This window comes from Myxocyprinus asiaticus, chromosome 7, assembly GCF_019703515.2.
Source record: "Myxocyprinus asiaticus isolate MX2 ecotype Aquarium Trade chromosome 7, UBuf_Myxa_2, whole genome shotgun sequence".
Taxonomy (NCBI): Eukaryota; Metazoa; Chordata; class Actinopteri; order Cypriniformes; family Catostomidae; genus Myxocyprinus; species Myxocyprinus asiaticus.
In genome coordinates this window covers 43,618,000-43,636,658 of record NC_059350.1, presented here as the reverse complement: position 1 = coordinate 43,636,658, position 18,659 = coordinate 43,618,000, and the positions used below count along the sequence as shown (strand labels likewise).

The window sequence follows — 18,659 nt, the reverse complement described above, 5'->3', positions numbered from 1 at the left end:
CATTCTAAATTGATACGTATACAAACCACATTGTTGCAACGCCCTATCAGGGTACGCTGATGATCACGGGACTTGCATGGCCACGGTTTAGTCATTTTATTGGTGCACTGCTAAATTCCTGCTTATCTGTATGGACAATCGAACTGCCAATCAAAAACGCCAGCCTCTGATTGGCTGACTGACCGTTTCCTTCGCTTCCGCTCTCTCTTAGGCACCTCCCCCACTGACATTGGAGCCGTCGACGAGGAAGACAGTAGGACGATTTGTGTTTTCACCCGTTCTCACTCTAAACACAAATAGCTAGTCATGGACGATTTTGATATGCTAAGCGCCCCTCAGGGAAGCGCAGGGAACGGTGTGGGGGCAGATGAGGATCCTGCGGCGGCGTTTCTGGCCCAGCAGGAGAGTGAGATCGCTGGCATCGAGAATGACGAGGGCTTCAGCATCCTGGACAGCGGAGAGGTGCCTTCATCCTTCAGCCAAGAGGACGGTGGGTTTACACCGCTGATCCGAGCGTTCGACGGCAAATAAACCGTCTTAAAATATTATTATAGCACTGTTGTAAAAGCAACTTGGGAAATGGCTGTTTTACCTGCTGGCTAGCCAGCTAGCCTCCATCCAGCGCTATACATTAAGTAACGCAGTGCGTCTATAATAAAGAATTACTGCTATACTCGGATCAGAGCACAGGTCTCACAGTGTCCAATATGTGTCTAGATTTCCTAACGGTTTAACATACTGGACTGGTAGTTAAAAGAAAGCAGGAAACATAGCGATCTATTTAACTCCGCTCTTTATGAGTCTCCCTCGATAGATGAAGTGGAATGTTATTTATTTAATCACATTCGCCCTCAAAATGGATAATAGCCTTTTTGAATTATATTGCGCGTCTTTGTAAATTGATAACTGGCTGTATCAGCATATGTCCAGTTCTTTGAACGCTGAGGCTTTTTATTATATAATGACCGTTGGACTGGAGGTTGTGTGGTATGAGGGTGTGTAAACATTCAATTCCTTTTGTCTTTATTCTGTAGTGTCCAAATGGCCGTCTTTAGGTTTGGTTAGGACATGGCTGGCTCAAAATCTAGTGCGATACATACTTAGAAAGCGTTTGGAATGTTTGAATCGAAGATTTGAACGCTCAACCGGTTCGATTACAAGGTTCGAAGGCACCCGCAATACCCTCGATTCTTCGAACGTTCGATTCAGACGCGCTCAAAATGTTTGATTCGAACGTTCGAATAAACCACGTATGTTTACATTCCTATCTTCATTAGAAGGTTTGAATGTATATGTGACGCTTAGAGTCTTCGAATGTTTGATTCAAACGCACCTATAATGCCTGAAAGTGTTTGGGTCGAATGTTCGAAAACACCCGTGAAGCCCAAAAATGAATGATTCAGATGTTTGATTAGAGAGTTGGAATTCATCTGTGATGCCTCAGAATTTTCGAACGTTCGATTCAAACGCACCTAAAAAGCCTCAGAATGTTTCATTCAAACATGCTAAAACATCTGTGATGCCCCAAAATGTATTATTCAAATGTTCAACCATTCGATTAGAACACGCATTTAATGCAAAACCAAAATGAAACACAAAATGTAATCGTTAAAATGCACCCATAAACCCCAAAATGTTGTCTATGTAGGCAGCTAACTAGGTTCTGAGATGATTCATTACAAGCATTTCACAGCTGAATTTATGAACTACTTCATAATTTAAGTATGACCGCCACTGTTTTTGTCCCTAATATTATAAAATTACCTTTCAAATTGGTTTTAATCCAGACTCTGGCTTAGATGAGTGTATTTTGGTGACTTTTATTGTGAGTAAACACTACCTTCTATTGTAATATGGGTAATATAATCATGTAAAATGCCCCATACTGTCTCAGTCTTTAGTGTGGTTTGTTAATTACAAGGAAGAAAATGTTACCAATGAATGTAAGTGCCTGGTTTTCCCTTTTTGGTGGCCATTTGTTCTAGAGGTCAACCGATAGTAGTGGATTTTGCCGATACCGATGGAAAGGGCCAATCAATAACAGATAGTTTTTAAAATGGATTTATAGAATGTCAAAAATTTTTTTTTTGAATGGTGGTCAAAGAGAATAAAATCCCAGATGCAGTTTTTTGTTCAACCAAAATCCCAATAATAACCAGAAAAAAAATTATATTTTGTGCATAACATGGGACTTTTAAGTATAAATAAGCCCAAAACACACCAGGGACTCTTATTTTGAAATGACGAAATGATGAAAAACTATTGGCAACTATCTGCATAGATTTTTGCAGATAACCGATAGTTCCAAAAAGCAACTATCGGCACAGATTAATTGGTAAAACCGATATATCAGTCTACCTCTAGTTTGTTCGAATGCTGCTCTGGCAGAAAGGTTTGAATAAATTATGACGAGGATGTAGTTTCATGGGCACAAAGGCGCACTGACTTGGATCTAGGGTGCCTGAAGACAGCAGTCTTGGAAACAAAAATACTTGGGCTTGCATGTTGTATGCATTGCATTTAATAATTTAAGCGTAGATATAAACTCACTCAATGTGCTAAAGACCGATTTCACTTCTCATTAGTGATTGTTGTGTGCATATTAATACATATCCACTGATTAATCAAATTGAAAATGTTTAAATGTTGCTGACCAAAACATCCCTAGTAAAGAAAAGTTACTTTTTTTTTTTTTTCTTTTTTTTTCACTGATTCAGGAAGAAAGTCAGCAAAATCAGAGACTTGGGCAGGGGGAAAAAAACCATGTATCCTGTTCAACAGAAGACTGTTGTTCTATTATGTACCTTTTTGTCTACTCTAACGTCAACAGAACTGAGGATGATCCATGATACAAATGGACAATACTGCAAGAAAATCTGACTGAATAATGTCAGTTTTAATGTGTTGATCTTTCTTTCATTGTCCTTTCAGGTGGAGCAGTGAATGGAGATCTGCATGGGGTAAGAAAGCTAAAGTCCTTGAAGAAATCTTCCCTGTATTCCATCTGGCAAAAGATGTTTTAGTATTGTTGCATAGTGTTTATTATTTTACGCTCTCTTCTGGTGTATCTTCTTTCAGTTGCTGAATATGATTGTATTTAGTTGTAGGAACAGTTTGTGTAACTCATTAGAAACTAAAGAAAGTATGCATTGTTTTGCCATAACTGTTGTAAATGGCACATATCTAAAAGGTTATGCATATTCATATTAGATAAAAGGTTTATTAGCTTTGTCTGTGAGGCTATAAACTAGTATTATTAAGTTTGTGTAGAAAGGCTCACCTTGCTGGCACAACTGAATCAACTGATTCAGAAATTATGTATTTAATGAGTTCCCTAATACCAAACTTTACTAGGGATGTACTGATGAAAATTCTGAAATACTGATTAGCTGATAATTAGGGATGTACCGATACTGGTTTTGGCCCATGTACTTGTACTCGTAAAAATTCTCCGATACAAAAATAACGATTCTGTCTGACTTATGAATCTCATTGCCCAAACATTCAGCACACAAATTAAAATCACGTTGTGTCCTATTGTGATTATTAAACCACAAAGACAGCGATTTAATGAGCTAAATATATAGTTTGCAAGTTCTGCACGCTTCAAAGTAAACAGACCTTGTTTTAAGAATGTTTGAATGTAAATTTGAAGCTGGCAGCTCATACCAAGGCGCTCTAAAACACCATCATAAGCATCACATGCTTGGTTTGTTGCAAATGACAGCGAGCAGAGTGCTAATTCACTATTTAGCATGTAGCACTTACAGACTACATATTTATGTTATGATATACAAGGTTCCTGTGGATCCTTAAAAAGTCTTAATGTCTTAAATTCAGTTTTCCAAAATTTAAGGTCATAAGAAAGTCTTAAATGAAACAACAAAAGACTTCTTTTTTTTATTTAAAGAGGTCTTAAATTTGGGGGTGGAAACACAGGAATCGTGATATGACCTATTGTGATTATCAAACTTCAAAAGAATACCATTTATTTAAATAAATGCATGCGTTGTTTGCTTGAGAGTGAAAAGGCAGCACTGTTGCATTTTCTCTAAGCACACAGGGGCTTGTGAGTGTTTCCAACTGTTGCAGAGCAGGTCACAATCATTAAGCCATATCGGAAATTTATGACAAGCGATCACTAAAGATCACCTGTTGATGATGATGTAGTGTTGATGAAATTTTACAGTTTACTTTTAATTGTTTATATTCTAATATGTAGTAGATTATTGAAGGAGCGCACATTTTATTTCCCTTATCTGTTTGAATGAGCAACTGGAAGCAGTGAAGTGCATACATTTCAAAATAAGAGTCCCCGGTGTATTTCAGCCTTTAAAGTGAAAAGCTCTATGCTATGAATAAATATTTTTCCCCCTGGTTATTGGTATTTTGGTTGCACCATAAACTGCACCTAATATAGTCTGCCAATTTTAAAAACTATTGGCAGATTAATTGCCGTTCTTTCAACACATTAGCAAAATCCAATATCGGTTGACCTCTTATTATTTATTTATATAATGGTACATAAACCAATTTTAATGTGATATAAATATGTGGAAAACATGTCTTGAGTATTTTAAACTTGCATATGTCCTACTCTGTTTTACTGATAAGCATTTTTAAGGCCATGTTGAATGTGTGTCCCTGCCTGTTTAAGTAAGAGTCTGTGATACATGATTTATTTTGCGATTGTGTGGGTTTGTTTTGGTATGGGGATACGGTATTAATTTTATTTGTTCAGGTCTTGAAAAGGGTCTTAAAAAGTCTTAAATTTGATTTTATAAACTCTGCAGCAACCCTGCAACCAAGGTGGGATTTCAAGAGTTACAATGGATTTTAATGATGGGTATGGTATTATTCAAGAGAGAGTGTGTGTGTGTGTGGTCTGAAACAAGTTGTGTAAACATGCAGTATGTGGAATAAACATTAAATATAATGCGCATATAACATTTGTAACCCTGAACTGGCAAGGCACAATATAAGACACAATATGAGAATTAGTGCTTTGGCTAGCTGTACCGATGGATAAATGCATAAATATGTTTTATCTCATATTTTAAAGTAAACCGTAAAGGTGAAAAAAAGAGTACACACTAGTATAGTTGCTATTTGATCTCTTGCTTGTGTACTCATTTCTATTCTACAGGTGCATCTCAATAAATTAGAATGTCATGGAAAAGTTCATTTATTTCAGTAATTCAACTCAAATTGTGAAACTCGTGTATTAAATAAATTCAGTGCACACAGACTGAAGTAGTTTAAGTCTTTGGTTCTTTTAATTGTGATGATTTTGGCACACATTTAACAAAAACCCACCAATTCACTATCTCAAAAAATTAGAATACGGTGACATGCCAATCAGCTAATCAACTCAAAACACCTGCAAAGGTTTCCTGAGCCTTCAAAATGGTCTCTCAGTTTGGTTCACTAGGCTACACAATCATGGGGAAGACTGCTGATCTGACAGTTGTCCAGAAGACAATCATTGACACCCTTCACAAGGAGGGTAAGCCACAAACATTCATTGCCAAAGAAGCTGGCTGTTCACAGAGTGCTGTATCCAAGCATGTTAACAGAAAGTTGAGTGGAAGGAAAAAGTGTGGAAGAAAAAGATGCACAACCAACCGAGAGAACTGCAGCCTTATGATTGTCAAGCAAAATCGATTAAAGAATTTGGGCGAACTTCACAAGGAATGGACTGAGGCTGGGGTCAAGGCATCAAGAGCCACCACACACAGACGTGTCAAGGAATTTGGCTACAGTTGTCGTATTCCTCTTGTTAAGCCACTCCTGAACCACAGACAACATCAGAGGCGTCTTACCTGGGCTAAGGAGAAGAAGAACTGGACTGTTGCCCAGTGGTCCTAAGTCCTCTTTTCAGATGAGAGCAAGTTTTGTATTTCATTTGGAAACCAAGGTCCTAGAGTCTGGAGGAAGGGTGGAGAAGCTCATAGCCCAAGTTGCTTGAAGTCCAGTGTTAAGTTTCCACAGTCTGTGATGATTTGGGGTGCAATGTCATCTGCTGGTGTTGGTCCATTGTGTTTTTTGAAAACCAAAGTCACTGCACCCGTTTACCAAGAAATTTTGGAGCACTTCATGCTTCTTTCTGCTGACCAGCTTTTTAAAGATGCTGATTTAATTTTCCAGCAGGATTTGGCACCTGCCGACACTCCCAAAAGCACCAAAAGTTGGTTAAATGACCATGGTGTTGGTGTGCTTGACTGGCCAGCAAACTCACCAGACCTGAACCCCATAGAGAATCTATGGGGTATTGTCAAGAGGAAAATGAGAAACAAGAGACCAAAAAATGCAGATGAGCTGAAGGCCACTGTCAAAGAAACCTGGGCTTCCATACCACCTCAGCAGTGCCACAAACTGATCACCTCCATGCCACGCCAAATTGAGGCAGTAATTAAAGCAAAAGGAGCCCCTACCAAGTATTGAGTACATATACAGTAAATTAACATACTTTCCAGAAGGCCAACAATTCACTAAAAATGTTTTTTTTTATTGGTCTTATGATGTATTCTAATTTTTTGAGATAGTGAATTGGTGGGTTTTTGTTAAATGTGAGCCAAAATCATCACAATTAAAAGAACCAAAGACTTAAACTACTTCAGTCTGTGTGCATTGAATTTATTTAATACACAAGTTTCACAATTTGAGTTGAATTACTGAAATAAATGAACTTTTCCACGACATTCTAATTTATTGAGATGCACCTGTATATAGTTTTCTGATAGAGCAGAGTTTAGAACCCCCAGTTTTTGCTGTGTGTGTTCTAAAGGAGAGCAATGGTCCTTCAGACGTGTATGCAGCCATCTCCAGTGTAGACCGGTTGCAGGCCGAGCCGGAGAGCTTGCGGAAGTGGAGAGAGGAGCAGCGTGAGAGGCTGGAGCAGCTCGGTACGCTTACCAGAATCCATAGTGATCACTTAAAAGAAATAGTTTGCCTAAAAAATTAACATTCTGTCATCATTTACTCACACTCATTTCGTTCCAAACCCATATCACTTTCTCTCCTCTGTGGAACACAAAAGGAGATGTTAGGCAGTACATTAGTCTGTTACAATTAGCTTTCATTGTATCATTTTTCCATACAGTAAAAGTCATGGTGATCGAGTCTGTCATTCTGCCTAACAAATCCTTGTGTGGAAGAAATGGGTTAATGATGACAGAATTTTTATTATTTATTGAATTTTCTAAAGCTAGAATGGACTTACAAGTATGACAGATGTTCCCGTGTGCTGTTTTCAGATGCTAACTCGCGTACGCAGGAGGCAGAATGGAAAGAAAAGGCAAAGCTGGAGCTGGAGGAGTGGCACACCAGGCAGAACGAGCAGCTGGAGAAGACCAAAGTGAACAACAGGTACACAACATTGTGGCGGCAGCTGAAATCTACAAGAGAATCTTAGGGGGGCTATTCCACCTCCATAGACAGTGTATTCTAAATCAGAAGCAGATTAGTATGATTTCATTCTTTTTATAGAAAGTCAGCTTCTGTTATTCTCTACCTATCTGGTGTCAAAAGCACAGAAAAGGTGCAGGGGTGCATCTTACTCTGTCAGAAATGTTTGTTGGGTCACTGAGTATTCAAAGGGGAAATATTTGTTTCCATGCTGTGAACAATTGATGGACCTTTCCTTAAAGAATAGTTCATCCACAAATGAAAATCCTGTTATTTACTCACCTTTATATTGTTCCAAATCTGTGACTTTTTTGCTTCTTCCATGGAACACAAAAGGAGAAATTTCGCCAAGTGTGTCGCAGCAGTTGTGTTCCATACAATGGTAGTGGATTGTTTTTTTTAAATGCTAAGCTCCAAAAAAAAAAAAAAAAAAAACACCTTAAAGGCCCTGATATACTTTCGGAGAAGTTTTTCTTCATTCAGGGGTAAAAAGAATCAGCTGAGCAATGGTATAATGTTTGCAAACATTCAGACATTAGAAGTACATTTAAATATGAGGACACTCAGCAAAACCTTACATTAAAATTTGTTATCAATAGTAATGTCATAAAATTTCGATATATCAATTATTGATCGGCACATTATTTTATCAATATATATTTGAGGCATCGATATTTTAAAATGAGCAGACTATTAAATTAGAAGCCCAATTCGCATGCTTTCCAATACACTCAGTTGGCCTCTGTTTAACAGCATGGCGTTATTACTTATATGCGTCATTGCATCTTTACTCGGAATCGGGCACAAAGCTGGCTTAAAGAGAGAGTTCATTCAAAAATCCTCATTGTTACTTCCATGGAACACGAGGCAGAATGTTATTGATTGACAGCCTCAGTCAAGGGGCAGTCACACTACACTTCGCGCTCCATTCAAACGCATCCGAATACAGCAGACTGGAAACGCAAGCTCGTGCGAAGATATTTCGTACTACGCTGCGTACCAAAGTTCGAGCTTGGTGAATTCTGAACCGTGATTTTGTAAGTCAAAAGGACGCGCGACCAATAGCAGACTGAAATTCACACGCTGACCTCTTGGCTCAATTCAAAAGATACATATTTCAAAGCCGCAAGATTTATTGTTGCAGGAAAGTGAATAGACAATATATTTTAACATTTTTTATAAATTACTTGTTTTTGTGATGTATTTTTTTTACTTGCACCAGAAGTCCTCCCACGTGACTTCATATCCTGTTCTGTTGCATTGTACGAAAAAAATTGGTGTGCTCAAAGCCTAGTGAGACCGCCCCTTCACCCTTACAATAAAAGTGAATGTTACTACTTTTGTTACACAGAAGAAAGTCATATGGATTTGGAACAACATATAAAAAGTAAATGATAACAGAATTTTTATTTTTTATTTTCCCTTTAACTCTGTAGTGCACACACACACACACACACACACACATCTCTCTCTCTCTCTCCCTCTCTCTCTCTCTCTCTCTCTCTCTCTATATGCACGGTGCTTGTATGTCTGTCATCATTCCTGTTAAATCAACGCTGTCTATATTCCTTGTGTTTTTATGTACCCGTTTGTCTGTCTCTTTCTTGTGTGCTTTGCGTGTGTCTCCATCTGTATGTCTTTGTGTACGCGTTGTTCACTTTTATATGTGGCTTGTTAACACTTGTATGGTAACACCGCAGTATGTTTTGGCTCTGTACGAGTGTGTTTTTCTCCTTTTTACCACTCTCTCTGTTCTCTCCTACTTCGCTGCTCTCCTCTGGGACTCCCAGGGTGCTGGATGAGGATTTCTACAAACAACCCTTCGCTGATCTGATTGGTTATGTGTATGTTGCTAAACTAACATCCTTTCTTTTCACATGCATCTCTCATTAACACTCCTCCATCTCAATTTTATTTCATCACCTGCCACACATTTCTAACCAAACTCTTGGTTTGCCTCATATCTAAATTAAGAGTAATCGTATCTAATGATTTGATAAATAATTCAGCACACTCTGCATGTCTTCCATTTTACCCCTTATGTTTAAGTTGGAAAAAAAAAAAAGATTATAATAATAATTTCTCACTCGTGTCAGTTATTTCTGAAATGTATTGCATATATTCATATTTAATTTCGTGTCACTCTTTGTTTGCTTTTCATGACCATTTATAACATGTTTTACTCATTTATGGTCTCATTTTTATGTTGTACATTTTCCATTGTGTGCATTTTGTTGACATTTAAAATGATAAACGTCTAATTATTTGTATAAATTGTGAGATTAGATTCATTTATTGTGTAGCATTAATATTAATTAAGATTATTGAAATGGTAGTGCTCTAATAGTAGTGTAGTAGTCTCTATAATACAGCAGTAGTTTATTTCTAAGCAACTATGTCTCTGGGTGATATCAAAGCCAGCTAATAAATCAAAACTAGCCAAGATCATAATTGCCATCAATACAAATCCAGTTTGTTTTCTTGCACTTGTGGACTTTTTTTCACTTATTCCCAAAGTTTACAGGATATGCTTTAAGCATAAACAAAATGTATGGCTTGGTCAAAGGTGCACAAATTAATTTTTGTTTACAGGTCGCTGGTCGATATGACAGTATTTGACTTTTTGACAATTTGACTTTTTACTGACACCTATTGGGATAAATGCAACATTACACAAAACAAATGTTTTTTGTTACCGATACCATTGTTGAAATACCCTATTTGCAGGCGTTTTTATCACCCATGATAGATTTATTTATATAAAATTACGCGGGGGTTAACGAGTGTATACAAGTAGTATTTGGCTGGTCATGAGATCTCATAATGGTTGCCACCATGAGGAGCGATCACATCTATGTAGAATTAAACACCATTTGAAATATAATTGTCGAAAGTACTTTTTGTTTTAAAACATTTTTATTTGGTGCATCTTTAAAGGTGTTTTGTTTTTTCATCATTAAAAAAAGTTGTACACCTTAAATCAATTGGTGTTTTGAAACATTTATAAAATCATGACCACTCACATGAGATGAAGACTCCAGTCACATCAGTAACCTTATAAAAGCTGATTTATTCTACACGGAGAGGGTCCCCTCATGGTGGCTGCCATGTTAGGATCACATGACCGGCCGAATACTACTCGCTTAATCTCAGTAACCATCCTGTTATTGGACACTTTCACTCATGTATTAAATTAATCATGGCTGACTGTGGATATTGAAGTTCTACAATGGCATCTATAACTGTAAACTTTTAATTTTGAAGTCCAAGATGACATGCATAAAAAATTACTGAGTGCACCTTTAATCCATGGCTGGTGTTTTGCCGGACACCTAGTTGCTTCTTATAATGGTGTTTAAATTGAGTTTTTTAGAGTATTGTGTGCCTAGGTGCCAAGCTGTCCCAGGCTAGAACTGTCCTCTTAGTTCTGCAGCCCTCATGTTCACCATGGACCTCTTTCTACTTCTGCCTATTCTGCAGAACTATTTCAAATGTTAGCTGCTTTTATTTTGCTTGATAAATGTCTCAAAGCATTAGTTGAGACCGCCGAATGCCGCAAGCGGCGCATACATCAATGACGGCTGCAAGCTAAGCGCACTAGAAACATTCCTTTAAGATGACTTGGGATTTGAACAGTGCATGCCTGCTTTGGTCATCTGCATATATCTCATTTCTTTTGGTTTTCTATATATCTGACTTGTGATCTGTTTCTCCTTGTTTTTCTTTTCTCTATGCACCTATAAGCACTCACATTAACCATCCTTGCTACCGCCTAGACCAGTTAAGTAAAAAACAAACAAACCAAAAAAAAAAAAAAAAAAGACAAGAAAACCAAATAGACTCGGGGATAAAACAACACTTTTTGCAAATTTCTACAATGAACTGCTGTCTTTTTTTATCAACATGTTTCTGCTAGAGTTAAGATTCTGGTTGTCCTTTTGTGGTGATGTGTTAGTGCACTAGTCCTGTGCGTTGATGTAGTTGATGTGACAGTGATGACCTCATTGGCTTTTCATACCCATTTTGCTGTGTATATTGTGTGATAGTGGAGAGGCTATTGCAACTCTACTGGGCTGAGTCCACGGCAGCAGAAAAGGGTTTGTAACGGGACGGGTTGAAACGGGAATAGTTTACCATGTCAGATGGTTCAAATGTAGTCATATCTTTGTGATTGTGACAGCATTAGGGCTGGGCGATTATAGCTGAAAAAAAATAAAATAAATATATATATATATATACATGTATGTTTTCAATATTTATGTGTTTGCATTGTTGGCAAGTTCAAATGGGAATCAAAATATAACGTTTTCGGTTCCTTACTGATTCCTTTTACGATTCTTTAAGTAGTTGAGGAAAAATATTTGGAAATAAATAGGCTTGTGATCGATGCCTTCAAGCATCGATAATCTGATTTTCCCGATGATTATCGATATATATCGGCATTTTTTCAGATGTAAATAGGGCTGCTCATTGCACAATAGTCTTTGTCTTTTCAAAAATAACACAACTTTGGTAAAGTGTGATTGGCAGGGTAAATTAAATGGGGTCGCACACTGAATGCGCCGAATGGACGACATGGCACGTTCTAAAATTCGAAACAGTTATTTTTTATGAAGGTGCGAACCCACAACGCTGCTGCCGCCACTCGCCATCTCCAGAGGCTGTGCGAAATTCTGCCTTGCCACAGAGCTCAACTTGCATAGTTTCCCATTAAATCTGACCCTAAATCACTATCAAAAGATAAAGATTATTGACTCTAGCCATCACTGGATGACACATTGTGTATATATATCTTTCATATAGCCCGAACAATGTACTTTCAGTTACAAGTATGTCTTTTTGTGGTTTGACAGCTTGAATGAAAGACCTGTTCAAGGCTACATACAGAAAAATTGCATAATAAACATCACCATTTATAATCGTTTGCGCAGTTACTCCAGTTTCATACACTAACCTGCAAACTCATCAATGTCACTTTGTTCATTCTTGAAATACAAAACCTTCGTAAATTTGGACTGCCATATGCTGTGTCCCATCGATGTGTCCTGTGTGTGTGAGACACTTCCTACCCGCGACCGGCTTCTGTAAATGTTATATCACCCTCTTGTGGTTTCCCAGCGCTATTAACCCAGACTGAGAAGCCCAGGCTAATGTTAATATATCATTGTTTAAAAGAATATATCGATAAAATAATGTGCTGATCAATAATCGAAATATAGATGTTTTATGACATCCCTAGAAATAAAAACATGGTTTAGCTTTGCAAGAAACATTGTCAGAGTATGATTATTTCATTAGTGTACCGTCCGCATAGGCAGAAGAATGCTCATCTGAGAATTGTTAACAGAACATCATTCGGTTTAGGTATTTAAAAAATATTTTTTTTACTTGATTCCCAACACTATTGCCAAGTAGATTCAAAATGCTTAATGTAAGAACTAAGACTAAATGAACTCAAAGAATGATATTTAATATTCATTTATATGCACCAATAAAACAATACTACAATAATACAATATTAATAAACCGTAATAGTTACTGTAAAATGTTATATAAACTCAGCAAAAAAAGGAACGTCCTCTTACTTTCAACTGCTTATATTTTCAGCAAACTTAACGTGTAAATATTTGTATGAACATTAAAAAAATTCAACAACTAAGACATAAACTGAACAAGTTTCACAGACATGTGACTAACAGAAATGGAATAATGTGTCCCTGAACAAAGGGGGGGTCAAAATCAAAAGTAACAGTCAGTATCTGGTGTGGCCACCAGCTGCGTTAAGTACTGCAGTGCATCTCCTCCTCATGGACTGCACCAGATTTGCCAGTTCTTGCTGTGAGATGTTAGTCCACTCTTCCACCAAGGCACTTGCAAGTTCCCAGACATTTCTGGGGGGAATGGCCCTAGCCCTCACCCTCCGATCCAACAGGTCCCAGATGTGCTCAATGGGATTGAGATCCGGGCTCTTCGCTGGCCATGGCAGAAGACTGACATTCTTGTCTTGCAGGAAATCACACACAGAACAAGCACTATGGCTGGTGGCATTGTCATGCTGGAGGGTCATGTCAGGATGAGCCTGCAGGAAGGGTACCACATGAGGGAGGAGGATGTCTTCCCTGTAACGCACAGCGTTGAAATTGCTTGCAATGACATCAAGCTCAGTCCGATGATGCAGTGACACACCGCCCCAGACCATGACAGACCCTCCACCTCCAAATCGATCCCGCTCCAGAGAACAGGCCTCGGTGTAGTGCTTATTCCTTCGATAAACACGAGTCTGACCATCACCCCTGGTGAGACAACCGCGACTTGTCAGTGAAGAGCACTTTTTGCCAGTCCTGTCTGGTCCAGCGAAAGTGGGTTTGTGGCCATAGGCGACTTTGTTGCCGGTGATGTCTGGTAAGGACCTGCCTTACAACAGGCCTACAAGCCCTCAGTTCAGCCTCTCTCAGCCTATTGCGGACAGTCTGAGCACTGATGGAGGGATTGTGCGTTCCTGGTGTAACTTGGGCATTTGTTGTTGCCATCCTGTACCTGTCCCGCAGGTGTGAGATTCGGATGTACTGATCCTGTGCAGGTATTGTTACACGTGGTCTGCCACTGCGAGGATGATCAGCTGTCCTTCCTGTCTCCCTGTAGCGTTGTCTTGGGCGTCTCACAGTATGGACATTGCAATTTATTGCCATGGCCACATCTGCAGTCCTCATGCCTCCATGCAGCATGCCTAAGGCATGTTCACGCAGATGAGCAGGGACCCTGGGCATCTTTCTTTTGGTGTTTTTCCAGAGTCAGTAGAAAGGTCTCTTTAATGTCTTAAGTTTTTATAACTGTGACCTTAATTGCCTACGCTGTTAGTGTCTTAACGACCGTTCCACAGGTGGATGTTCATTAATTGTTTGTGGTTCATTGAACAAGCATGGAAAACATTGTTTAAACCCTTTACAATAAAGATATGTAAAGTTATTTGTATTTTTACAAAATCATCTTTAAAATACAGTGTTCTGAAAAAGGGACATTTCTTTTTTTGCTGAGTTTATATATATATATATATATATAAAAAAGCCATGCAGTTGCTGCCATAAACATTTACTAGTGATCGAATCATTAAATCAGTTTTGAAACTGTTCATAAAGCTAAAATATTTTATATGATTCGTAGAAATAACTTACAACTCAAACATTTTTACAACTGAAGTTTAAATCATAGTTAAGACTTCATTATAAACTCACATTCTTGTCGCAAGTCGTGTGATCACAAAACAAGTCTAAACACATGGTCAAATAAAAAGTGCATTAAGACCATTGTGATACTCGCGATATTGCTTAATTTTATATCACTATTAGAATTATCGCAAATATAGCGTGAAAATTCTATGTATCGCCCAGTCCTACATGGCAATGTCTGTTTAACCACTGGACAGTTTAGAAAATATAAAAGAACACTTCTAACCTTGTATTATACGTTATGTATTAGCTGAACTGCTTTTTTTGGAAGATGTTTTGTTTATTCCAAAAACTCGAGCATTTGGCTGGCCAGAAAACTGGTTTAGCGCCCCCATGCTCAGCAGAAGGCCCTGCTTTTGGTCACTGCCAGCGCATGGCATGTTCAGCCTTTGCACAATGATTTATTGGTTAAAATAAGCTAATTTGCCTGTCAATCCACCATATTGAAGGCTCATTAGCATACAAGATTTCTTGACATTCCTTTGACCATCAAGAGATAAGGAATGTCCAACATAAAAGGATTTTCAAGTACAATTAATTGTTTTAACCAACTGAATCACTGTAAATGTATTAATTGTGGCTGTTTTGGAAACTTTTCCTGCCTTCAAGATCAACAACTTGTTCTGGTAATGGTGGGTTGGGGGCATGATGAACTACCATCTGTTTTAGATGTGGTAACCTGAAGAATGTCTATGGATGTACTATTGTTGGATGGAAATGACCATTGTTTTTTCACCAAGACACAATGCTGCTTTGGTGCACTTGCCTCTTGCCTCGTAAAAAAGCCCTCGGGAAACTTTTCTGCCATTCTTTTGAAGCTCTTTTGGGCTTTCACAACCCTTGTATGGTGGTTTTGCTGAGACATTTTCTATAGTAATTGGTCATCAAGACGTTCATGTCTTAAATGGCTTTACCAATAAACTTCCAGAAAGCAGGGTCCCTAGATTAAGCATCTTCCAGTAGGATGAGGTGTAAATGAGGTCAGCGGTTGTGCACTGCAGCAGGATATGTCTGAGATTGTGTGCTATATCTTTCCAAGGCTGATTGTGCTTTATTGTTGACAGGGCTGCCGAGGAAGCCATGGTGTCTGAGCTGGATGAAAACAGCCCTGGCACAGAATGGGAGCGTGTGGCACGCCTTTGCGACTTCAACCCCAAGTCCAGCAAGCAGGCCAAGGATGTCTCCCGCATGCGCTCTGTCCTTATCTCCCTTAAACAGTCCCCGCTCGTGCGCTAAGCTCCACCTCTGATATCCCAGCAAATTCCCTGCAGCTATTGGGCCTCACGACATTCATATGTTTGTGTATTCTTTTGGCTGTGGTTCCATCCCAATGGTTTTGAGATCATTTCCATATATAAATAATCTATATTATTTTATTGCATAATATGATATAGGTATATCTATATGTTTATATATATATATTCCATCTATAAATTTATACATATATAATGATATTCAGATTGTTTTTATTTTTTGGTGTCTATTTTAAGGACCAAACTCCATAACTGTCTTCACTTTCTTTTCCATGTAGAAACTGTGGCATTGTGACACTATCAATCTATGCATTTCCCTCCTTAATCTGTTTGGGAATAAAGTACTACATGTCTTGTGTATGTTGTATACAAATGGTGGATATATCCTATGTATGTGTAACTATGTACATAAAGACTGGTCCTCTGTACGCTTCAGTAATGGCACAAGTTGTGGAAGAACAGAGCTTTACCCCAGTAAATGTTGCGTCATGTTGTCTATTGTTTCAGTATGATTAAACACGTTTTAAATGTGTCTGTGAGAGTGTCTATCCCAATAGAAAAAAAGGTAACACTTTAAGGTTGTATTTGTCAACATCTGTTAACATTAAAACTAAGCAATACTTTTGTGATGTCCCATTTGTCAACAGATCTTATTTGAGTGAGTTCTTCTCAGTCACATAGTTGAAACAGTTCACAAATCTATCTAAAATCGGTCAGATTAATTTGCAAATCGATCTGAATTATTTTAAATGATAATTTTAAAAAAACTATCCAGTAACCAAAAATGCCTTACAAAGTCATGACAATTCATTGATCAAAAAGGGTAGGAACCATGGTAATCTAAATTTAATTTTTAACATTTCCACAGTGTTATTTTGGCAATGTAATCCACAGTAGTGACTGTTTTATACAGTGGAAAAAAAGCTGTGTGAATCATTTGGAATTACCTGCATTTGTGTATATGTCTTAAAATCTGTTTTGATCATCTAAATTACAATAATGAATGAACAATCCATTTGAAATAACACAAATGATTGTATTGTTCTCATTAAATACATCATTCAAACAGTGTGTAGGTTGGAAAAAGTATGTGAACACCTAGGGTAATGAAGTCAATAAAAGCTAATTAGTTAGGGGTTGGCAAACCTGGCATCCAATTAATGAAATGAGATTGGAGGTGTGGGTTAAAGCTACTTTGACTTATAAAAAGCACATTTTGAGTTTGCTATTCACAAGAAGCATCTGCTGACGTAAAAAAAAAAAAGAAGAGATCTCAAAAGACCTACGATCAAGAATGGTTGCTTTGCATAAAGCTGGAAATAGTTATAAAGTTATCTCAGAGAGCTTAGATATTAATCTGTCCACAGCTGGGAGATGGAAACTGTGGCTACTCAGAAGTGGCCGCCCAGCCAAGATGACTCAAAGAGCACGCCGCAGAATGCTCAATGAGTTAAAAAAAGAACCCTAGAGTGACAGCTAAAGACTTCCAAGGAATCATTTGAACTGGTTAAAATCTCTGTTCACGAATCTACTATACAGAAACATTAAACAGACATGGTGTCCATGGCAGGACACTACAAAGGAAGCTGCTGCTTTCCAACAAAAACATTGCTGCGCACATGAAATTTGCCAAAGACCACCTTGACACTCCACAACGTTATTGGTAAAATGTTTTGCGGACTTAGGATGAATTGTTTGCGAAGAACATGCAGCACTACGTATCGGCGTAAAAAGGGCACCGTATACCAACATGAAAACATCACCCCAACGGTGAAGTACGGTGGCAGGAGCATCATGATTTGGGGCTGCTTTGAGGCCTGGACCGCTTCCCATCACTGAGGGAAAAATATATTCCCAAGTTTATCAAGATATCCTACAGGATAATGTCAAGGTAACTGTGTGAAGCTCAGTAGAAGTTGGGTGATGCGACCTTAAATTAATCCACTACAGAATGACTTCACAAAAGAAAATCCAACTGCTAGAGTGGCCAAGTCAGAGCCCCAGACCATAACCCAATAGAGATGCTGTGTAATGACCTCAAGAGACCCGTTCACACCCAACATCCCAAGAATATGACTGAGCTGAAGCAATTATGTTAAATTCTTCTGAACGTTGTGCAGGTCTAAATCATCGGCTACCAGAAACGCTTGGTTGAGGTTATTGCTGCAAAGGAGGATCGACCAGTTATTAAATCCAAGGGTTCACTTACTTTTTCCACAGCACTGTGAATGTATAATGGGATGTGTTCAATAAAGACATGAAAGATTATAATTGTTTCGTTTTGTTAGCTGAAGCACATTGTGTTTATCTATACTCATGACTTTGATGAAGATATCACATTTTTTGGCCAATTAATGCAGAAAACCAGCTCTTCCAAAGGGTTCACATACTTTTTCATGCACGTGTGTGTACAGGTAAATTAATATCATGGTACAAGCTATCCAGTATTCGAGGAAGACCATCAAATTATTCATGTTTGCTTCATGTGTGTTTTATCTGTTGCCAACAGACATCAGCTGTTTATTGTGCCTGACAAAAAATTTTTTTTTGCAGTACATTATTGCTTTTTAAAAAAATTATTAAAAATAAATTAATGGTCAACAAATTTCATCTGGGTATTTTTAGGTTTTTCTAGAGCACAGGTGCTCAAACTTTTTTTTTTTTTTTTACCTACAAAGGTATTTTTTTTAAATTATGCAAAAATAGGCTGAAACTAGAGATGGAGATGAGAGATGTAACAGGTGTTTAAGTGTCTCTCTTCACCATGCAGCTG

General features: G+C 38.1%; 1 protein-coding gene across 3 annotated transcripts; it reads left to right on the top strand.

Annotated features, from left to right (window-relative positions):
• Nucleotides 1-220: 220 nt before the first annotated feature.
• LOC127443668 (clathrin light chain A-like) lies at nucleotides 221-16,508 on the top strand. Of its 3 annotated transcripts, XM_051702411.1 has the most exons (7): nucleotides 221-490; nucleotides 2,932-2,960; nucleotides 6,788-6,905; nucleotides 7,257-7,368; nucleotides 9,198-9,251; nucleotides 11,152-11,187; nucleotides 15,698-16,508. In XM_051702411.1, the coding sequence occupies exons 1-7, from the start codon at nucleotides 307-309 to the stop codon at nucleotides 15,867-15,869; spliced, it is 705 nt and encodes a 234-aa protein (XP_051558371.1). In that variant the 5' UTR covers nucleotides 221-306; the 3' UTR covers nucleotides 15,870-16,508. The 3 variants fall into 3 exon arrangements, with proteins under 3 accessions (XP_051558371.1, XP_051558372.1, XP_051558373.1); XM_051702412.1 differs by lacking the exon at nucleotides 11,152-11,187; XM_051702413.1 differs by lacking the exons at nucleotides 9,198-9,251; nucleotides 11,152-11,187.
• Nucleotides 16,509-18,659: the final 2,151 nt, after the last annotated feature.